Source organism: Pelodiscus sinensis, chromosome 1 (assembly GCF_049634645.1).
Source record: "Pelodiscus sinensis isolate JC-2024 chromosome 1, ASM4963464v1, whole genome shotgun sequence".
Lineage (NCBI taxonomy): Eukaryota > Metazoa > Chordata > Testudines > Trionychidae > Pelodiscus > Pelodiscus sinensis.
Window position 1 is genome coordinate 236,486,621 of NC_134711.1, and position 18,724 is coordinate 236,505,344.

Below are 18,724 nucleotides of genomic sequence, written 5' to 3' on the forward strand. Positions count from 1 at the left end.
GGATGTATTCAAAATGAATCTGCTTATGACACACACATTATCTTCAGCCTTAGTTATGGAGTAGTTACTGTCAAAGCTAGAAGTGGCAGTTTAGGGACTCAGAAGCTCTATAGTTCTATATATGTAACACAAGTCTATCATAGTATCTGGGACACTTGACAGTAAAACCCAAGGTAGGTTGAATTAAAACAAATATACACTCAATATCCCATGCTAAAGGATTTTTAAAAAGGAGGGTATGCAATGTTTCCAACAGCCCCATCCTCTTAGTTGTCATTGCAAGACTTAAAGAATCAGAAGCTATTTGATACTTTAATCATCAACATGTACAAAAGAAAGGGTTTATTCTGATGTTCAAAAACTAAGCCCTCTCTCCCTCTTTTTTCCTCCCACCCTTTTCTTTGCCAAATTCAGTCGTCTAATGAGAAAGTAGGTTTTGTCTACCAGGGATTTTTGTTTTTTAAATTGAAAGTTCAAGTTGAACTCATTAAATTCTGAAAAATCTCTGAATCTCCAGTTGGGCTAATTCTGGTATTTGTTCTTAAAGTCTTTGTCAGTCTCCTGTGGGCCATGTAACTTGATGCTGCTCACTTATTAATTTCTATATCAAGTAAAAGCATTCAGCACAGCAAGCAGGGTGGACTGCCTTTTTGTTTTGGGGAGGCAATTTTTGTTTCCTTGGCATGAGGATTTGGGAGCCCTTAGGCTGATGCTCAAGACAATTTGGCTTGGGAAATAAATCATGGGGTTTGAATGGTATGACCTATTGCTCCTCAGATACAGGCTTGAGACAAAGTGGACACTGTTTGACGAGATACAAGAAGGATAAGCTTGCAATATAAGTGGAAACTGACAGCAGTTGCGTAGTTCCTTTTGATTCCTTCAGAAAGAAGATATTGTTTTTGCAAGGCCACCCTATTACTCAAAAGGAAGGGGGAAATCAGATTAGATGTAATGTGCATTTTCTTGCAGTTAAAGTTTAGCTGCTGAATTATCAGTTGGGAAATAAGGGCAGTGTGTAAGCAAATGTGCTTACTTGTATGAATTAATAGTGCAACATAGGTTTTCTTTTTTTACAATATACTATTCCAATACATCTAGGTAGTATCTTTTTCCTATCTGCAAAAGCCACACCCAAGAAAGCACTGCACTGAGTTTTCTAACATATAAAATAAGGGCCCTAGACTGCAAACACTAGTGAGAATAATGCTTACAGTGAGGCATACGAAATGAGTTCAATGGGACTACTCATGCAAGTGAGTCTCACGTCCAGTAGTGGAAGCAGGATTTGGTTATAATGTGGCTAATGTAGTCTATAAAGTACTACCAGACCATTTGTTGCATTTCCTTTGCATTTCTCCCTTTCATTATGATCTTTTCCAATATCCTATATAGGAAATGGGTTTTAAAAGACTTTTCATTCTGTGGGCTACTCACCAGAAATGGTCAGTGCACTTCAAATCATGGTGGTTGAGCTGCTCCATTTGGAGGTCTGTTGTAGGGGCTAATTGCTGTCCCTACATTTACAAATATCAAATGCTAATCTGAATTTAAGGTCTGTTCAGTAACTATGGGGAAAGACTGTTAGGTATAATTGTACCTCTCAGGCTTTCAGGTGGCACAGTAATCTGGGAATTGTAAGGCAGAAATGGGTATATAATCAACAGTTTACTAAGTATCATCTCTTTAGCATCTTTTTGTTATGTAGACTATTATGTGGAAGGAAGGGACAAACTTTATGGATAGATACACTAGCAGATCTAGAAAAAGCAAGCAGAATTGCTACAAAGAAACATAGATACTTTAATGCTTAGACATTGGTCATGCTAATTCTGTCATACATGGTTAACTTGGTGCGAATGAATAAGCCTGTTGAGGTCAACTGTGTGAGCGTCTGCACAGGTATATGACCTTATGCTCCCTTAAGAACCATTCTGTTAGGATAGCTGTTCATAATGCTTACTTTGATAGAAAAGTTAGTGCTAGTGCAACATTTCAAGTTTTATATCTGTAAAAACAATATCACACTCCTAATGACCAAATAAGATTCCTTCATAAAGAGAAAACAGGCCAAAGTTACAATAAGCATGTTGTCATTGCTAACAAGAAAAAGTACCAATGCATCAAGTACACATTGTAAACTTTGTCAGAAGGTAATTTTTGATGGGGGGGGGTGGGCACGCCAAGATTTTGGAAAGTGTTTGAGGGCTGCACTCTTCCAGGATATTAATAGAGGAATTCCAGGGTCTAGGATGGAGGTTGGGTGCAGAAGGGAGCTTGGAGTGCAGGAGGGAGAATGGGGTCTAGGAGGGAGACCAAAACTCTATTTAGAAAGTATAGACACCCATTAAGAATGTAATAGAAATGTAGCCGTGTTAGTCTGGGGTAAGAATGTATTTTGTTCTAGGAAGCAGTGTGAACAAAAGAAGTGTGCAATGCCCTAAAATGCTTTTGCTGCGTATAATAGGAGCAATGTATGTCTGTTGCGGGGTCCTGACAGAGCCAAGAGCATGACATATGCTGATAAAATGCAAGAAAAATTGAAAGTTAATGTAAGGAACTAATAATAAGTCCAGATGCATATTTAATCTTTAACATAATGCTGTTGAAGGGTTGTTTTTTAAATACTGTCACTTTAATGAATGTGTCTCCTAGTCTTGTGCTGAACCAGGACAATAGAGAGGTCTGTTTAAAGAGAAAAACTACTGGCTTTCAGCCTATTAATTAGAATTAGTGATTTATTTTTAAGTCTACATCTGCAGTGCTTGCTGCATCTGTCAGTATGACTCATGCTTCGGTAGATTTGAATGGGCGGATGGAGTTTAAGTGACTCCGGGTGAAAATCTGTCGTAATACGATAGACCTGTCACTGCACAAATAATGTTTGATAGATGCTTGCACTTCTTATGTGCAATTCTTTAACCATATAACTGGTTAGAAGAAAATTGAAAGGGTTGCTCTTAAAATTCTGAGGTGTTTCTATGTTTAAACTAGTAGGATTCAAGGGAAGCTACTTAAGTCTAAACAGATTTTTACATTAAAATTAATTTTTATCCATTATTGAATTTGACCAAACAGTAGGTACATCTACACTGCACACTTATTTCAAAATAAGCTATTCCAGAAAAAATACTCCCAAAATAGCATGTTTCAAAATAGCATGTCTACACTACAGGGAAGCCTCCAAATTAGTCTGAGGCAGGCTTCCCTGATGTGGACATGCTACCTGAACTAGAGCCCCAGGAGGCACTGGGGATTAATTACTTTGAAAGGCCCTGGGGAGGAGCTATTTCAAAATAGCAGCAGTGGAATGTCCACACTACTGGTGTTCCAAAATAGCTACTTTGGAATAAGTGGTATTCCTTGTAGAATGAGGTTTACAGAAGTTGGAATAAGCTATCTATTATTTCAAATTTATTTCGAAATAACAGAATTGCTGTGTCGAAGCTTGCATTGTTATTTTAGAAAGTGGCACTTTCGAAAGTGAAAGTAATTAAGACACGGTTTTGTCGGTGAACCCTCCCGTTTGTTGACAAGCTGCTTTTCCTTAAAAAATGAGGTTTACACGGCTTGTCAACAAATGGGAAAGTTCACCGACAAAACTGTGTCTTAATTACTTTCACTTTTGAAAGTGCTGCTTTCAAAATCCTGCGGAATTTGCATATCCTCTTTCAAAAGTCTAGCGTAGTCTAGATACGCCCTATCTGCCTACTGTAATGGGGCACTGATTCTTGATTGGGCCATTAGGTACAAGTGTTCTATTATTTTCTATCATTGTTAATAATATATTTTTTGTGTGCTGGAAAATTTTGTTTCAGGGCCTTTTTAATATAATAGCATCATAGAATCATAGAATACTAGGACTGGAAGGGACCTTGAGAGGTCATAGAGTCCAATTCTATGCCCTCATAATATGAAATAAATCGAAGTGGTATAGTGCCTGAAGCTGTACTTCATTGTACAAAGGCAACAAAGGCAAGTGTAGTCAACATTCAGGGTATAAATTACAATCTTGCTACTATGATATACCAATGCTAACTCTTCTTATTTCCCTAGCCCCTTCTACGGAGAAGACTTTTACTGTGAAATTCCTCGGAGTTTTCGTCACCTGTCATTTTACATTTTTGATAGAGATGTTTTCCGAAGGGATTCCATCATAGGTATGTGTTTATAAAATATCTACTTTCATTATATTTCTAATCCTTCAAGAGTTCGCATGTTCATGAAACTAAAAGCAGCTGTATGAATTTAGGTCTTAAAATGGACAGCAATAATAGTGATATTGATAACTTTTTTTGTCCTCCATGGTGTGTGCTTTGTCTCTTAACATATTACATGCTGCATATGAGTCTAGGGAATACAAAGAAGTTGATGGGGAATGCAGATGATTACAGTTTAATCTCAAGCTATGTAGTAAGTGTTGCAGCCTTATGGTAATGTCAGTAGTGCCACTTATAATCATGTGACTGTATGTATGACCTTGTGATGCGATGTACCTGGCCTTTTGTGGATCCCTACTGGAATTGCTGGGGTCTTACTGTACCCTGCCCCAGGAAGGAACAGCAGAGATGGGTCCTCCCAGCCTGGAGAAGCTTTGTAGGAGCATCCAGTCAGAGCCCAGCAGGTTCAGATAAAAGCAGCTGCAGGGCTTTAGCTGGCCAGTTCCTGGCTGGGAGCGGAGAGCAGGAATGGTGCTTTTCTCTGGTCTAAGGAGCTCAAATGGCTGCATTTACTAGACCTTGGAATGAAAGAGCCTGACAAGGTCAGCCCTAAGGTAATAGGTGAGGGTAAAGGGACCAGGTGGGAAGAGGCCCAGGGAATGAAGCAGTAACTTCTGCCAACTCCCTGAGATCCTGGGCAAGTGGTCCTCGCCCGGTGGGGGGAGGGATGGGAGGGTACAGGTCCTCAGTGAGCTTAGCTGCTCCTGTAATAGCCAGGGTCTGACCCCCAGTGGGTACTTCCTGAAGTCCCTGTGCTACGGCAGCAGGTGCTTCCTGCCTGCCCTTGGGGTAGCCGAGTGTCTGAGCACTGTTCCTCTCCCAGGTGAATCCCAAAGCAGGTGCCATCTCAGCAACACCCCTTCTAGGTGGGTATATCCAACAAGGTGTGAGCAAAGGGATAGGGATATTGCTCACTCCGCAGCTTTTCCCTCCTCTCCTTTCCTTGCATGAGGCCCACAGCAGATCTGTTGGAGTGTAGATTGTGGGTGGGGCTTTGACTTCCACAGGTTGGGGGTGGGGGGTCGTGGCCATCCTCTGTAGACTGATTTCATTCAGCAAGCAGAAAATCTGGGTTGAAATCTTGTTTTGCCCCTGTATGTGGTTATTTTCCCAGAAAGGATACTTCTCATTAGTTGAGAACCATTAAAACGTGTTGTGTTGGGGGGGAAAAAAAAGCAAGCAAAATGTTGGGAATCATAGGAAAAGGGGACAGAAGACAAATTATATCACCTCTACACAAATCCATGGTACAGCTTCATCTTCAGTATTACATGCAGATGTGGTCGCCCCATCTCAAAAAAGATATGTTGGAAATAGAAAAAGTACAGAGAAGGGAAACAAAAATGAGTAGGGGTTTGGAACGGCTTCCATATGAGGAGAAACTAATAAGACTAGGACTTTTCATCTTGGATAAGAGACAAGGGGAGATATGAAAACATGACTGGTGTGGAGAAAGTAAATGAAGTAGTATTATCTATTGCTTCTCATAATGCAAGAACCAGGGGGGGGTCACCCAATGAAATTAATAGGCAGTAGGTTTAAAACAAAAGGAAGTATTTCTTCACACAACACATAGTCAACCTGTGGAACTATTTGCCAAAGGATGTTCTGAAGGGCTCAAAAAAGAAATAGATAATGAATTCATGGAGGATAAATTTATCAATGGTTGCTAGCCAGAATGAGTAGATGTTTGCCAGAAGCTGTGAATGGGCAGGAGTGAATGGATCACTTGATGATTCCCTCATGAGCATCTGGCATTGGCCACTTTTGGAAGACAGGAGACTGGGCTAGATGGACTCATTGTCTGACCTTAACTAATTAAAGGAAGCAGTACATGGCTGCTGCATGCAAGGTTCTGGGTTGGAACCTGGAGTTGAGGGTGAGTCTGGGTTTCCTCCATTGGCCACTAGCAAAGTGGCCTAAGTTCCAAGAAGGGGACAAAGCTCCTTTAGAAGGCAGAATGAAGATTGGTATTTAAGTGGGACTGAAGACCCTGGTGTGGGCAGTTTGACTTTCCCTATTCTGAAAGGCATTCATCTGTTTGACTCTGTGACTTGGCTGGAGGACTGAGTCACTGAAAATCCATGTAGTTAGGTCGGCCAACCTGCAGGGCTACAGGGGGTGCCTGGTAGAGGGAAAAGATTTTACAGTACCATACTCGGACTGTAGGACGCACTCAAGGTGAATGCGCCCATCACAGACCTTTAATTTAAAAAAATTACCAAAATACTTTAAAAGCTACCCTCTTGTAGCATTAATAAAACACTACCACCTTTGGAGCAGTAGCAATAGCCGATGGGTCACAAAGTGTAAGAGTGGTAGGGGAAAGAAAAACTTTTCACCCAGAACATCAGGGCAAACCCTCAAAGTCCCAAGAGACTTTTCAGTGTCTGTGCAAAGTAGACAAGACTTCTGCTTGTTGGGTCATGACTGAAAGCCTGACAAGCTCTTTAGCACTCAGTTTATCTGTTTCAGGTCTTGTCTATATGACCACTTAGTGCAGAGGAAACTGGAGCCTTCTGCACCAGATTTAGTTTGCCATGCACTAAGTGGCTGTGTGGACCCTGCTGCCATTCACTAACAGTTTCTATAGAGTTATTTGATCTTCTGCTGTTTCAAACAAGCACAGGTCAAAGTGCCCCTCAACATTTTTTGATTAAAGGTCTGAGATGGCAACATTCACCTTGGCACTGTTACTTTGGCAATAGGGTCCACATGGCAAACAAGTGCTTGGGATGTCAGTGTGCTGAAAGTTTACAGCCCATCTGGCTGACCATATACAATCATTTAGAAGGATTATGAGCTTCCACAAATCTGCTACTTGTTCAGGGCCGGGGGCGTGGTGAGGGGAGATTTTAAACCCTTTTAATCAATCAATCACATAAACATCAAAATTGGTTTTAGGACATTTTTGAAAACTTTTTTTTTTGTGGATCCCTAAAAAATTTCAAATGGAAGTGCATACCCCTTTTGAAATCTTAGAAACAGTTGGTAAGCTTCTAGGGGGGTTGTAGAGCTCAGGTTGAAAACCTATATTATCTTTAGTGTGAACAACAATGTTCCAGCTTTGTAAATGTGTAGTTGTCAATGAGAAATGCATGCTTTAAGTTTATGGGAAGCAAAGAGTAGTGTGGAGAAATATTTACCAAACATGAGAATACTGTATGCTGTACAAATGCAGCATACAGTCATGCTTAATGCATATGTAGAGTGAATCTACTGAACTAGTGTGGATATGTAGCTGCTACAGGAGGGTAGTTTTAAAAGTATATTGGGATTTTTTTTAAGATTAAAAGTCTGATGGCACACATCTCCATAGTACAGTTATTTCAGCATGCAGTCATGGAATTTTTATGAAAAGGAAAAAGACCTCAAAACTGCACAGTTATGATTCGATATTTAACACAGGGTGAATTGATTTTAAATCAAAGCCAATTAAATCACTGTGGTTAATCATGTTTTAGATCAGCAAGCAGAAACATGGATTTAAATAATTGACATTAACCTTATTTTGCAGTTGTACTTTTACTTTTCTAAACAAAAGGTTGATTCTCATTGGTTAGTAACTATTAAAATATGTTGACTTGTAACTAAATATAGCCTGTACACTAAATTTGATATTTTTGTGCTAAGAGTCTAGCTTTACATATTTAAATGCATACATGCCTTAACATATATTTAGATTCTTAATCTTTATATTTTTTAATGATGTTAGAAATGGTAAATGATGCTTTTCTTCTTTTACTTGTTACTTGTGTCAAGCTCTGTTTGGATGGAAATGTGAAACATACACAACAGCTTTTCATTAATTAAACAAAATGGGCTTAAATAGGCTGGGTACTTATGAGAAATAGCTTAACAAAATATAAAAAACAACAAATAGTCTAGTAGCACCTTAAAGACTAACAAAACATGTAGATGGTATCATGAGCTTTTGTGGACAAAACCCACTTCTTCAGATGACCAGAGTATAAGAAGTCCAGATCCAAGAATAAAGAAGGGAAGGAGGGATGGAGAGGAGGAGGGGGGGGGAGAGGGGAGGAACAAGGAGAAGGGAGGAAGAAAAAGAGAGAGGATGAGTAGATAGTGTAAATAGTTACAAGAGATGGTTAAGAACTATTAGCACCTCCATTGTTTGGTTGGTTGTGTAAGTCCGTGTTTCTCAAACTGTGGGTCTCAACCCTCGGGGGGTTCGCGAGCAATTTAGAGGGGGTTTGCGGTATCACAAAGTTTGAGAACTCCTGGTTTAAGTCATTAAAAGGTGGAAGATAGTGTGTGAGCCATCCTATATCCCAGTTTAGACCATTAGCATAAGAATTAAACTTGTGAATGAAGGATTGGAACTGAAGAAGTGGGTTTTGCCCACGAAAGCTCACGATACCATATACATGTTTTGTTAGTCTTTAAGGTGCTATACAACTATTTGTTGTTCTGAAAGCTTTAGGAGAAAACATGTACCACTTAAATCATTTAGATTAAATCAATATTATAGGTTATATTAAGGTTGTGGTAAAATTCAATATACAATATTTAATAGGTTATATTGAAGTTGTTGTAACTCAAAACTAAATTTTAAATGTTTATTTTTAAAAAGAAAAGTATTTATTTTAAATTTTAAAAAATCAATTGTATCCTCTCTGTTTTACAAACCAACAAGCCAGGGATCTGAGTTATGGTTCCCTTTATAGCTGAAAGTAGAGTATGTACAGCATGCAATATTTTTTTAAATCACATACAAATAAAAAATACTAACTATTGGAAGGACATACTTGTGTGAGGGATGTGGGAACTATAGCTTTGAAGTCTCTTCTGTGGGTGTGACTAAACCTGGGTTTAGTTTCCTCTAGGCTACTTTACAATATGCTAATTCTTGTAGGGCCTGATCCATAGTCTTCTCAAACCAGCTGAAGTTTTTTAAATTGACTTGGATAGACTTTGGCTTAAATCCATAAAGTAACAGTTGCATTTCTATGAACAAGTCCTGTTCCCAAGAAAATTTCTGACTATTAGTGACTCTACTTCACTGAGATAAAGGCAGGTTTACTTAAAATAGGAATTTTTGTGGTAAGAATAAATCTTTGCACAGATATTACAGAGAGGCCTATGTTCCCTTGAGTCACTGGTTGTTGGCATCAAAGATCAAACAATTTGAAGGATTATTTGGAAACTTCTGTCCTTCCTTGAACTTCTGTCAGAAGCTCTACTGTGCTACTTGTTCGGATATACTTTTTACAACTTTTAATATATAGTTAGAGTTGAGAAACGTTTCAGTTTTGTAACTAGTAAAGATTAGAAGGCTTTTCTCTCTAGACCAGCATTTCTCTACATGCAACCCGCGGGCCACTTGCAATCCACTCAGCATGCAGCTGTGGTCCATGTGACATCCTCAGGGCCATATAGGTGATGTGTGTATTTATTGTGTGGCTGGGACCCACACAACACACAGAGCGCAAAATGTGGCTCACAATAGTAGATAGCTTGAGAGCACTGCTCTGAATGAATCAGGATGTCTATCATTCTTCACTTTAGGGCAAGAAATGGGCAACTACTGAATAGGCCGCATGAGTGGCCCTCCTTCGTCTCAGTGAGCCACAGTGGTGGGCAGTCTGTGGCCTATGGCCTACTGGGGTTCAACCCCCCCTCTCTGCTCCCTTTCCCCATGCCTCTCATGCACTGGAGCCCCACACTTTCTCCTCCTCCTCCTCCTTTTTCTCAGCACTTTTGGAGCCTCATGAATCAGCTGATTCACGGCATTCAAGCTCTAGGAGGGAGGGTGGAGGAAGAGAAGGGGCGGAGTGTGAATCAGTGGATTCATGGGGCTTCAAGAGGGTTGGGAGGGAAGGTGGTAGGGAGAGGAGTAGGAAGTGTGGGGCCCCAGTCCACATGAGATGCATGGGGAATGGGGTAGATGGAGCGCTGATGGTGTGCAGAGCACAGGTGGAAATTCAGTGGGCTACATAGGCTTCAGGATGCCCACCATTTCTTTAAGGATTCTCTTCTCTCTCTCTCTCTCTCTCTCTCTCATATATTAAGATGGAGAGCAGCATCTCTCTCTCTCTCTCTCTCTCTCGCTCATATATTAAGATGGAGAGCAGCATTATCTTCATGTGTTTCATTCCAAACTGGAGTGAAGATATGCAGCCATCCAATCAAGCAAATTTCATGTTTTTGTACCCTTGTACTTCTATTTGAAATAGGTAAAATCCAAGCAGCAGTCAGAGAAGTAGATAAATAACATCAAATGGATGCCACTCAATGAACTGTGACTTAGATACAATTGCCTCAGCACACTATTTAGAGTGGCATGAGTAGAATAAAGGATTCATCTACAGCACTTTAGGAGAGAGCATAAGGAAGACCCCACTACCATCCTAGTCAGGTATATTTCAGGCCAACAATGAAAATCACATTTTTGTTAACTTTGGACACTAAAATTTTAACTTGACTGTCTGTTTCCTGTCAGATAAAATAGATTTGACATCTGTTTGGTTTGGGGTTTTGGCGAAAGCTGATGATGTGCATCCCAGAATGGAGAGAGGGAGGGTTTTTTTAGATAATGTGCTGTCGGATTTCTTTCTGAATTTTTTAATTATTTAATACTTGCTGGGAGTTTTATTTACTGTACTATTAATTCTCCAGGTGACAGAGCTGAGAATAGGTATCTCTTATTCAAGTTTGAAATATTTATATTTCTACCTTGGCCTGTTGTGACAGTGAGTTCTCCAGCGTCAAAGTTAGAAGTGTAACTTACATATTGTGTAGCAGAGATGGTCTTGAGCCTACAAAAACAAAGTGTCAGATATAAATAGGAATAAAATATTAAGACATCTGTGAACAAAAAAACAAATGCAGGAGGATAAACACTTACACAGTAGATAAATGTTAAAGCATAATGTGGTACATTTTTGGCATTAGCGGATGAAAGGGTCATACTGATAAACACATTTGTGGGTTTCATTATTACGTCTGTATTTTCCTGACGCTAACTTGCTAAGTCATTCAGGATCTTCTTAGCTAAATTGATGATAAAGCTGTAAACAGCTGTGCCTGGGATGGATCTTGGATGCCAGGTGGAATGCAATATCTAATAAGGACAGAAATGCAAAGCTTGATGGGTCTAAAACATGAATTGTTTCAATTTTTACATTCAAGTATATGTAATGTGTAACGGTGTGAATGCATACAGTTTGCTATGAAAATAAACTGGTTATGTCAAACTAACTTTGAACATTGTGCCCCCCTGATTTGACTTGAGGGATGTTACCCCTGATATAACCTACATTATGTTACATATTTACATCATGTTACTTTGAGTAGGGAAGATACTACTGCAAATAAAAATGATTCTGTTCTCATTAGGTTTTATTTTTTGTGTAAGAGAAACTAGAATAATAGCTTTTCCTCCCTTTAAAATAAACTCTTTTTTCTCCCATTTCCATCACACATACTCCTCAAAAAAATTGGATGAGAGTGGTAAAGCAAAGATGACAAATTAGGATGTATGATATATATGGTTCAATTGGGGGTTAAACTTAGAAAAAACATTGAGACCACAGCAGTAACAGGTAATCCAGGTATGTCTGGGCACAGCAGTAGAAAGAGAGCCGTATCACTGTCTTAATATTCTGTAAATATACATTCTCCTTTGAGTGTCCTCTGCATATTCCCGCTCCTGGGAAGCTTTGATCCATGCAACCTGAAAGGTAGAATTCTAGGTAGCAGTAGCTTTTGGAGCGACGCATGTATCTCTGGCTACTTCTACACTGCCTGTTTTGCTGGCAGTGAGTATGCAAATCAGGTGTGGATTAGCATATCACCGTGCCTCGTTTGCATAACATAAGCAAGCTGTTTTTGCGCAAAGGGTTTGCGCAAAGGGAAAAAAAGTAGTGTGGACATTTTGGTTTTGCGCAAAACCCCCGTTTTCCACAAGATCCTTATGCCCCTCCAGGAGCCATCCCTTATGCCTCATAGAACGAGGTTTACAGAGATGGCGAAAGAGCCCCTCAATTCTTAAAAAAAAAAAAAAAAAAAAAAGAGACACATTCCTTGGATATCTCCAGTATCCCAAAAAAGCATGCAGTCTAGAAGTAGCCTAAGGAAGGCAGAAAATATGCCAAGGAGATTGCGACTTATGCTAATGAGTCCCTAGCATATTTTCTGGCGCAAAAACTGTAGTGTAGACTCAGTCTAAGGATGGATATGATAGAGGTCTATAAAATCATGAATGGTCTGGAAAAAGTGAATAAGGAAAAGTTATTTACTTATTCCCACAGTATAAGAACTAGGGATCACCAAATGAAATTAGTAGGCAGCAGGTTTAAAAAGGAAGTTGTTCTTTACTTAGCGCACAGTCAACCTGTGGAACTCCTTGCCAGAGGATGTTGTGAAGACTAGAACTTTAACAGGGTTCAAAAAAGAGCTAGATAGATTCATGGTGGTTAGGTACATCAATAGCTATTAGCCAAGATGGGTAGGAATGATGTCCCTAACCTCTGTTTGTATGGAAATGGGTGACAGGAGAGGGATCACGTGAGGATTACCTGTTGTATTCCCTCTCTCTAGGGCATCCGGTATTGGCCACTGTTGGAAGACAAGATACTGGGCTAGATGTACCCTTGGTCTGACCCAGTATGGCCGTTCTTATGTAGTTGGAGATTTATGATAGCAGTGCCTTGGTTGGCCACACTTGTGCAGAGGCCACCTCCCGCCTCTCTGAGAGGCTACTGACCACTAGTTCCTTTTCTACCACTTTTTGCAAGTCCAAACGAAACAGCAGCACCTCAACTTTGCCAATTACTTTTTCTCTTACTTTCTCCCCACCCCAAAGGAACATGTTTTTCAGTCTTTTCTCATTAAATTTTTTTTATCTCTCAACTACCAGTCGTCCCCCCCCCCCCCCCATGTTTACACCGTTGGCCATTTACAAGAGACCAGCTTGTTTCCTCCTCAATCCATCAGGATGACTCTGAGTTATTCCATGTTTGCCTGAATTTAAATGTTGCCTCTCCTGCAGGATATCCATACCCATTTTGGACAGACATGCTCTATGCATCTGTTACCTTGGGGAGAGCCACGTCTTGCAAAAGTGTCCCCATTGGAAAAAATTATGGTCAGGATAATAAGAACTCGGGCTTTCCAATTCAAATTATTGATGCAGGAGAAAACCCTGAAACCTGCCTCAGATCCAGAGTCCAAAATGTCTCCTGAAAGTTATTACATGTAGTTACACAATTTGATTCAAGATCTCTTCGACACCCACACCTACCTGCGCACATAACAACTAACTCTGTCATCCCTAGTTAAGGATCAGGCTCACCTTGATTTAATAAAACTAGATATCTAATTTCTAGTGGAGTCAAGAGCAGAAAGGAAGAGTATTTTACTTGTATTATTTTCTAATGTCAAAATATTTTTCAGCATGCTCTCTCTCTCCTATAATCCTTTCCACCACCCCGCTTCAGGATTGCTTTGCAGTCCTGGGTTTAAACGATTTAGATTTCCATAGACCTGTAAGACCTAGTCATCAGACATACTTGTGCTTTCTAATGGGACAGGACTGTTACAGAACCAGGTCCTCATTTTTGGAGTGGCAGTAGCATCCAGCATATTTATAAAATGCCTATGTGCAGTGCAGAGTCGACCTCTCTGGTCCAGCATGCTCTGGTTTGGTAATATCCATGGTCTGGCATTGTTGGAGACCCCATGGGTGCTCCAGTACTGTCGCACTCCAGGGGAAAAAATGGTGCAGTAGGATTAGAGATGTGGCGGGACCAGAGAGCCGGGTGGGCTGGGAGTGGCATACAAAGGCCGGGGCCAGCAACTGGGAGCAGAGCTCAGTAGCAGGGAGCAGTCAGCAAAGCCCAGCTGGGGCTAGTGGCAGGAGCAGCGGCGCCTGGCCAGGGATAGGGCCAGCAGAGCCTGACCAGGAGCAGGGAGGCAGCAGCCAGTAATGGAGCCCAGCAGGGGCTGGCAGCAGAGAACGGAGCCCGTCAGGCTGCTGGTGACAGAGTAGAGCCTAGCAGCTGGGAGTACAGGAATGAGCATTGAGCTCCCCCTGGTCTGGCAGTCCCAAGAGTGCTGGACCAGGGAGGTCCAACCCATAGAAGTGTTCCTAAGCAGGCGGGGGATGTTTGTGTATCTATACCTGGGCAAATGGTTAATAAAGTGTCATAAAGACCCTACTGGATGTAAACAAATACGTTTTCCTCTTGCCGCTGTGTGGTTATAAATAAATTGGGAGAAATCCATTTTAATCCCATCCCAAAGGATACTCTTTATTGGGGAAATGCTAGATTCAAGGATGGCAACAGCTTTTCTTCCAGAAGTAAGATTCCTTTTTCAGTTCCCACCACCAACAAATACTTTTTTCCTGCAGTTGCTGAGTCTATGGTGTCAACCATGCCTGTAACGTCATATGCTCAACATCAGATGAGGGAGCTACAGCACTGATTACCAATAAATTATAGAGTGGGTGGGACATGTAACTCCACAGCAGGTGGTAGCGCCACTCACATGGTGAGCAAATGTTCAAAATGTCACAAAGGGTGAGCTTTTCAGTTCCCTTCCTCCATTGGTAATACTCACCTCTAATGCATCCACCCGGAGATGAGGCACATTTGAACTACAGGCTGTTATGCAGAGCCTCAATGGTCACCAAATAAAAAGGATCAACATGTTAGAGCTGAGAGCAAGCGACTGATTTATAACCTTACATCAAACACAAGGTAGTTCAGGCAGTAACAGATAACATGATGGCATATGTTACCTGAACAAATAACGGGGGTGGGACCTATTCCCTAAATTGTGCGTGGAGTCAAAGAAACTCTGGAACTGCTATATAGATTATGATAGTTCACTAGCCATCCATGAAGCAAGAAAGCAAAGCATGCTTGCAGATTATCTGAGCAGGTCAACGTGTCAGATGGATGAGCGGTCTTTGAAGGACTAAAGAGTAAAACACCCTTTCCGTTTAAGGGGAATGCCCATAATAGCTCTCTTTGCACCTAGCAGCAACAAGAAGTGTTAGAAGTTTTGCTTAAGAGCAGGTGGAGACAGGAAATCAGTGCTGGATATCTTTTTAATCCATGCAGTCAGGACTTGATGTAAGTTTCCCATTTATTTTCCCTCATGCAGAAAGTCAAACAACGTCAGACACGCAAGAGAACAAGGTAATTTTAATAATGTCAGCATGGCCCAGATGACAGAGGTATCTAGATTTAATTCACCAGTCTAAAGAGGTGAATTGGAAGCTCTGGCACTAGACTAATGCCAGAGGACTAATGGAGGCTCTGGCACTAGAGTTGTTACCACACTTCAGGATGGTTTTATCACTGTGATCTTCAGTCTCTTCATCTAGAAGTGTAGGGAGTAGGACTCTGGGAATGTCAGAAAATGTTTGTTATGGGTACAAAATGTACTGTTGCATTCCAGGAAATATTTCACGCAGAAGTGTTCTAGTCATAAATGGAAAAAAAATATTGTGAATTTTCATTTGAGATGCATGCATATACAGCATGTTAGTTAGGTTTTACAATATTTATTATACCTTAAAGCAGGCCTTTCACTGTGTTCAGTAAAGGTTCATATCTCAGCCAAATTAGTGTATCTTACCTGTGGAGAGGAAATCATTTTTTTACTAATGATGTAGTTAAAAGGTTCTTAAAGGGTCTAAATAATTTATATCCTCCAATAAAATGCTCTGGGCCATCTTGGGATTTAAATTTAGTATTCTCACATTTGATGAGACCTCTCTTTGAACCTTTAGGGACCTGTAATTTATTTCATTTCTTTATTAAGGCAATGTTTTAATACCCTTCACCTCTGCAGTGTTTATAAGCAAACTACATGCATTATCCACCAATCTGTCTTTTACTGCTTTCTATACATGCCCAAACTTTTTACCCAAAGTGGTGTCTGATTTTTGTATAAAGTCTGTAATTTTACTGCCTCCCCCCCCCAACCCTATACTTCTGATTAAGAGGCTAAGTGTTACATACTGTATATCAGGGGTGGGGAACCTCAGGCCCAGCGGTCCGATGCAACCCCTCCTCCTCCTCTTTCCTGGATCTGGCCCCTGAGGCTCGGGTTTCACCCCCACCACAGGGCTGGAGCACACAAACTCTACTAGGCTCTGGTGTGTGAAGGGAATGTGGGGAGTGTCTTTCTCCTTCTCAGTCTGGTACACGTCAGTGAGGGGTTTTGGGGGGGAGGGTTTTTTTTTTTTTTGCTTTTCACTTGTGTGCAGCACATCAATTAATTTTTGGGGGGTCACCGGCCCCTGATCCATAAAAGGTTCCCCTGCTGTAAATGTTAAACAGGGTTTGGCTATTTATTTAGATAGGATACTGAACTGGTTAGACAGCACCAAAATCTATTACTTGTTCAAGAAAGAGAGAGAAAGAAAAGCTATTTCTATATAATGGCTTTCAAGATACTTTAACGCATAATCTAACCTATTTTATGAATTGTCCATTCCTCAGGGAATTAGAAGACTTTCTATTAGATGGAAGGCAGGCTTAATGGCTTTTTCTAGATACTTTTTCGGTAATACAAATATGTATAGCTGTTCTGTTCACACTTCCACTAAACTCTACTCCAGAGTTAGAATTTAGGGCCAAGTCTACACTGATACTTAACAGCACTGTACATTTCTGACTCAGGGTGTAAAAAAGATGCTTCCCCTCCTTACCCCCAAGTGCAGCAAGTTACAGTGCAGTAAGCTCCAGTGTGCTATTAGCTACTTCCCTTGCAGTGGTAGTCAACGGAAGGTCTTTCCCAGGCTGTGTCTACACTGCATCCCTGTGTCAACAGAGAGATGTAGATTAAGCATGTTGAAATTGCTAATGAAGTGAGGATTTACATATCCCGCGCTTCATTAGCATAAACATGGATGTTGCTTTTTTACTAACTGGAGCTTTTTCGAGAGGGAAAAAAAAAGGCAGTCTAGATGCGGATCTGTCGAAAAATAAAGCCTTTTTGGAAAGATCCTATAAACCTCAGTGCTGCTGCAACTACGCTTTAAACTTAAGTGTAGACAAAGCCTAGCTCTGATGCAAAGTTTGGCAAAGCAGTCCTGCAGCCCCTATTTAATTAGAACCTTGTGATCCCACCATCCTTGGTCAGACTTCTGCTTTATTAATTTTTCCTTTGAGTGGGAATATACGGAGGACACTTGGAGAACTGACAGTTACTTACCTGTAATTGAGATTCTTCGGCACAGACACCACATAGTCACACTCCCCATCTGCCTCTCCCTGCTACCTTCAGACTCCTATTTACTAAAAGGGGTTGGGGTAAAGAATTGAAAATCCTCTCCCTGGGGTGCTCAGTGTTTACTGAAAGGATGGGCTAGGGAGAAGTGTAGGTGCGCCAATACCTACGGGTAGAATTCTATCATTGAAGCTGTACTGATCATTTGATGACACTATGAATGTGGACAGTGCTTTTCTTGTTTAAAAAAAAAAGTGCCGGTATTCCAGGGGAAAAGTTGTTGAGGAAAAAAAAAAAAAAAGCTAGGGTGGGGCCAGCATTGCCCTTTTAAGAGACACGGCCCAGCTGACTGTCGGACATTTGCTTACAGAGGTGCCCATATGAACTGTTCTTTCCAAATAAACTCTGACTGCAGGTGCCTGGCAGTACTATCACAAAAAAAGCACTGAATGTGGATATGCAGAGTCCTTCTCAGAGAATGTAACCTTCATTTAATTCACAGTTAGTTTTTGAGTATGCTGGGTATTCCCTTTCACTTTGATGGAAATATTAAATGGGAGAAAATAACAAATGCAAAAAAAGGCAGATAATGGCAGTACATTGTAGCAGAAACCTCTCCCTTAACCTAGCCAAATCCTGAAAAGAATGACTCAAGAACAACATCTCCACTCTCAGCCCCCCCAGCTGGTATTCTCATGGGCATGTAACCAGCAGCTCAGGATGCAGATTTGTGACCTTGGAGTGTACAGATCAGTTGAAAACAGGAAACATGCCACCTCATCAGATCATTTAGCACAACATTAAGAGAATAGCTAATCCTGTCTACCCTTCATATGCCAGATACAGAATTATTTATCCTCCGCTTCAATCAAAAGTGTAAGGGAAAAGATTACAAGTTTCTATTAATTTTGGAAACATATAGCCATAATTCTAACATGAAAACTCCAAGTTTAAAACAAGTTGTGTGTGGGGAAAGGGGGCAGGAGAGTGTTTGTTTTGCTGAAGCAGGGGAGCAGATAGCCAAATCAGGCTGCTGAGCAAGATGGGGGAGGGACTTGGCTTCACATTCCTGGAAGGGGCGGGGCTGAAGGCAGCCCGCCCTCAATGCCACCCATACTGTAGCACTCTCTCCTCTCTCTCCACCCTTGTCCAAGCACTGTCTGGAGAGGTAAGGAACTCTTGCAAATAGACTCAATGCTCTGTGCAGATTATTCCTTACTGCTGTGCTGTCCCCACACTGATTACAGCTAATTTTGGCTTCCGTGGCCTCTGGAAGCCTGCCTTTGGTGGGTCTG

General features: G+C 40.9%; 1 protein-coding gene across 2 annotated transcripts in view; it reads left to right on the top strand.

Moving 5' to 3' along the window:
• Positions 1 to 18,724, top strand: part of RASA3 (RAS p21 protein activator 3) — a 173,255-nt gene that overhangs the window by 66,768 nt on the left and 87,763 nt on the right. For both annotated transcript variants that reach the window (XM_025186286.2, XM_075918255.1), the window contains exon 3: positions 4,057 to 4,160. In XM_025186286.2, coding sequence (XP_025042071.2) covers positions 4,057 to 4,160 — 104 coding nt within the window. The remainder of the gene's footprint in view (positions 1 to 4,056; positions 4,161 to 18,724) is intronic.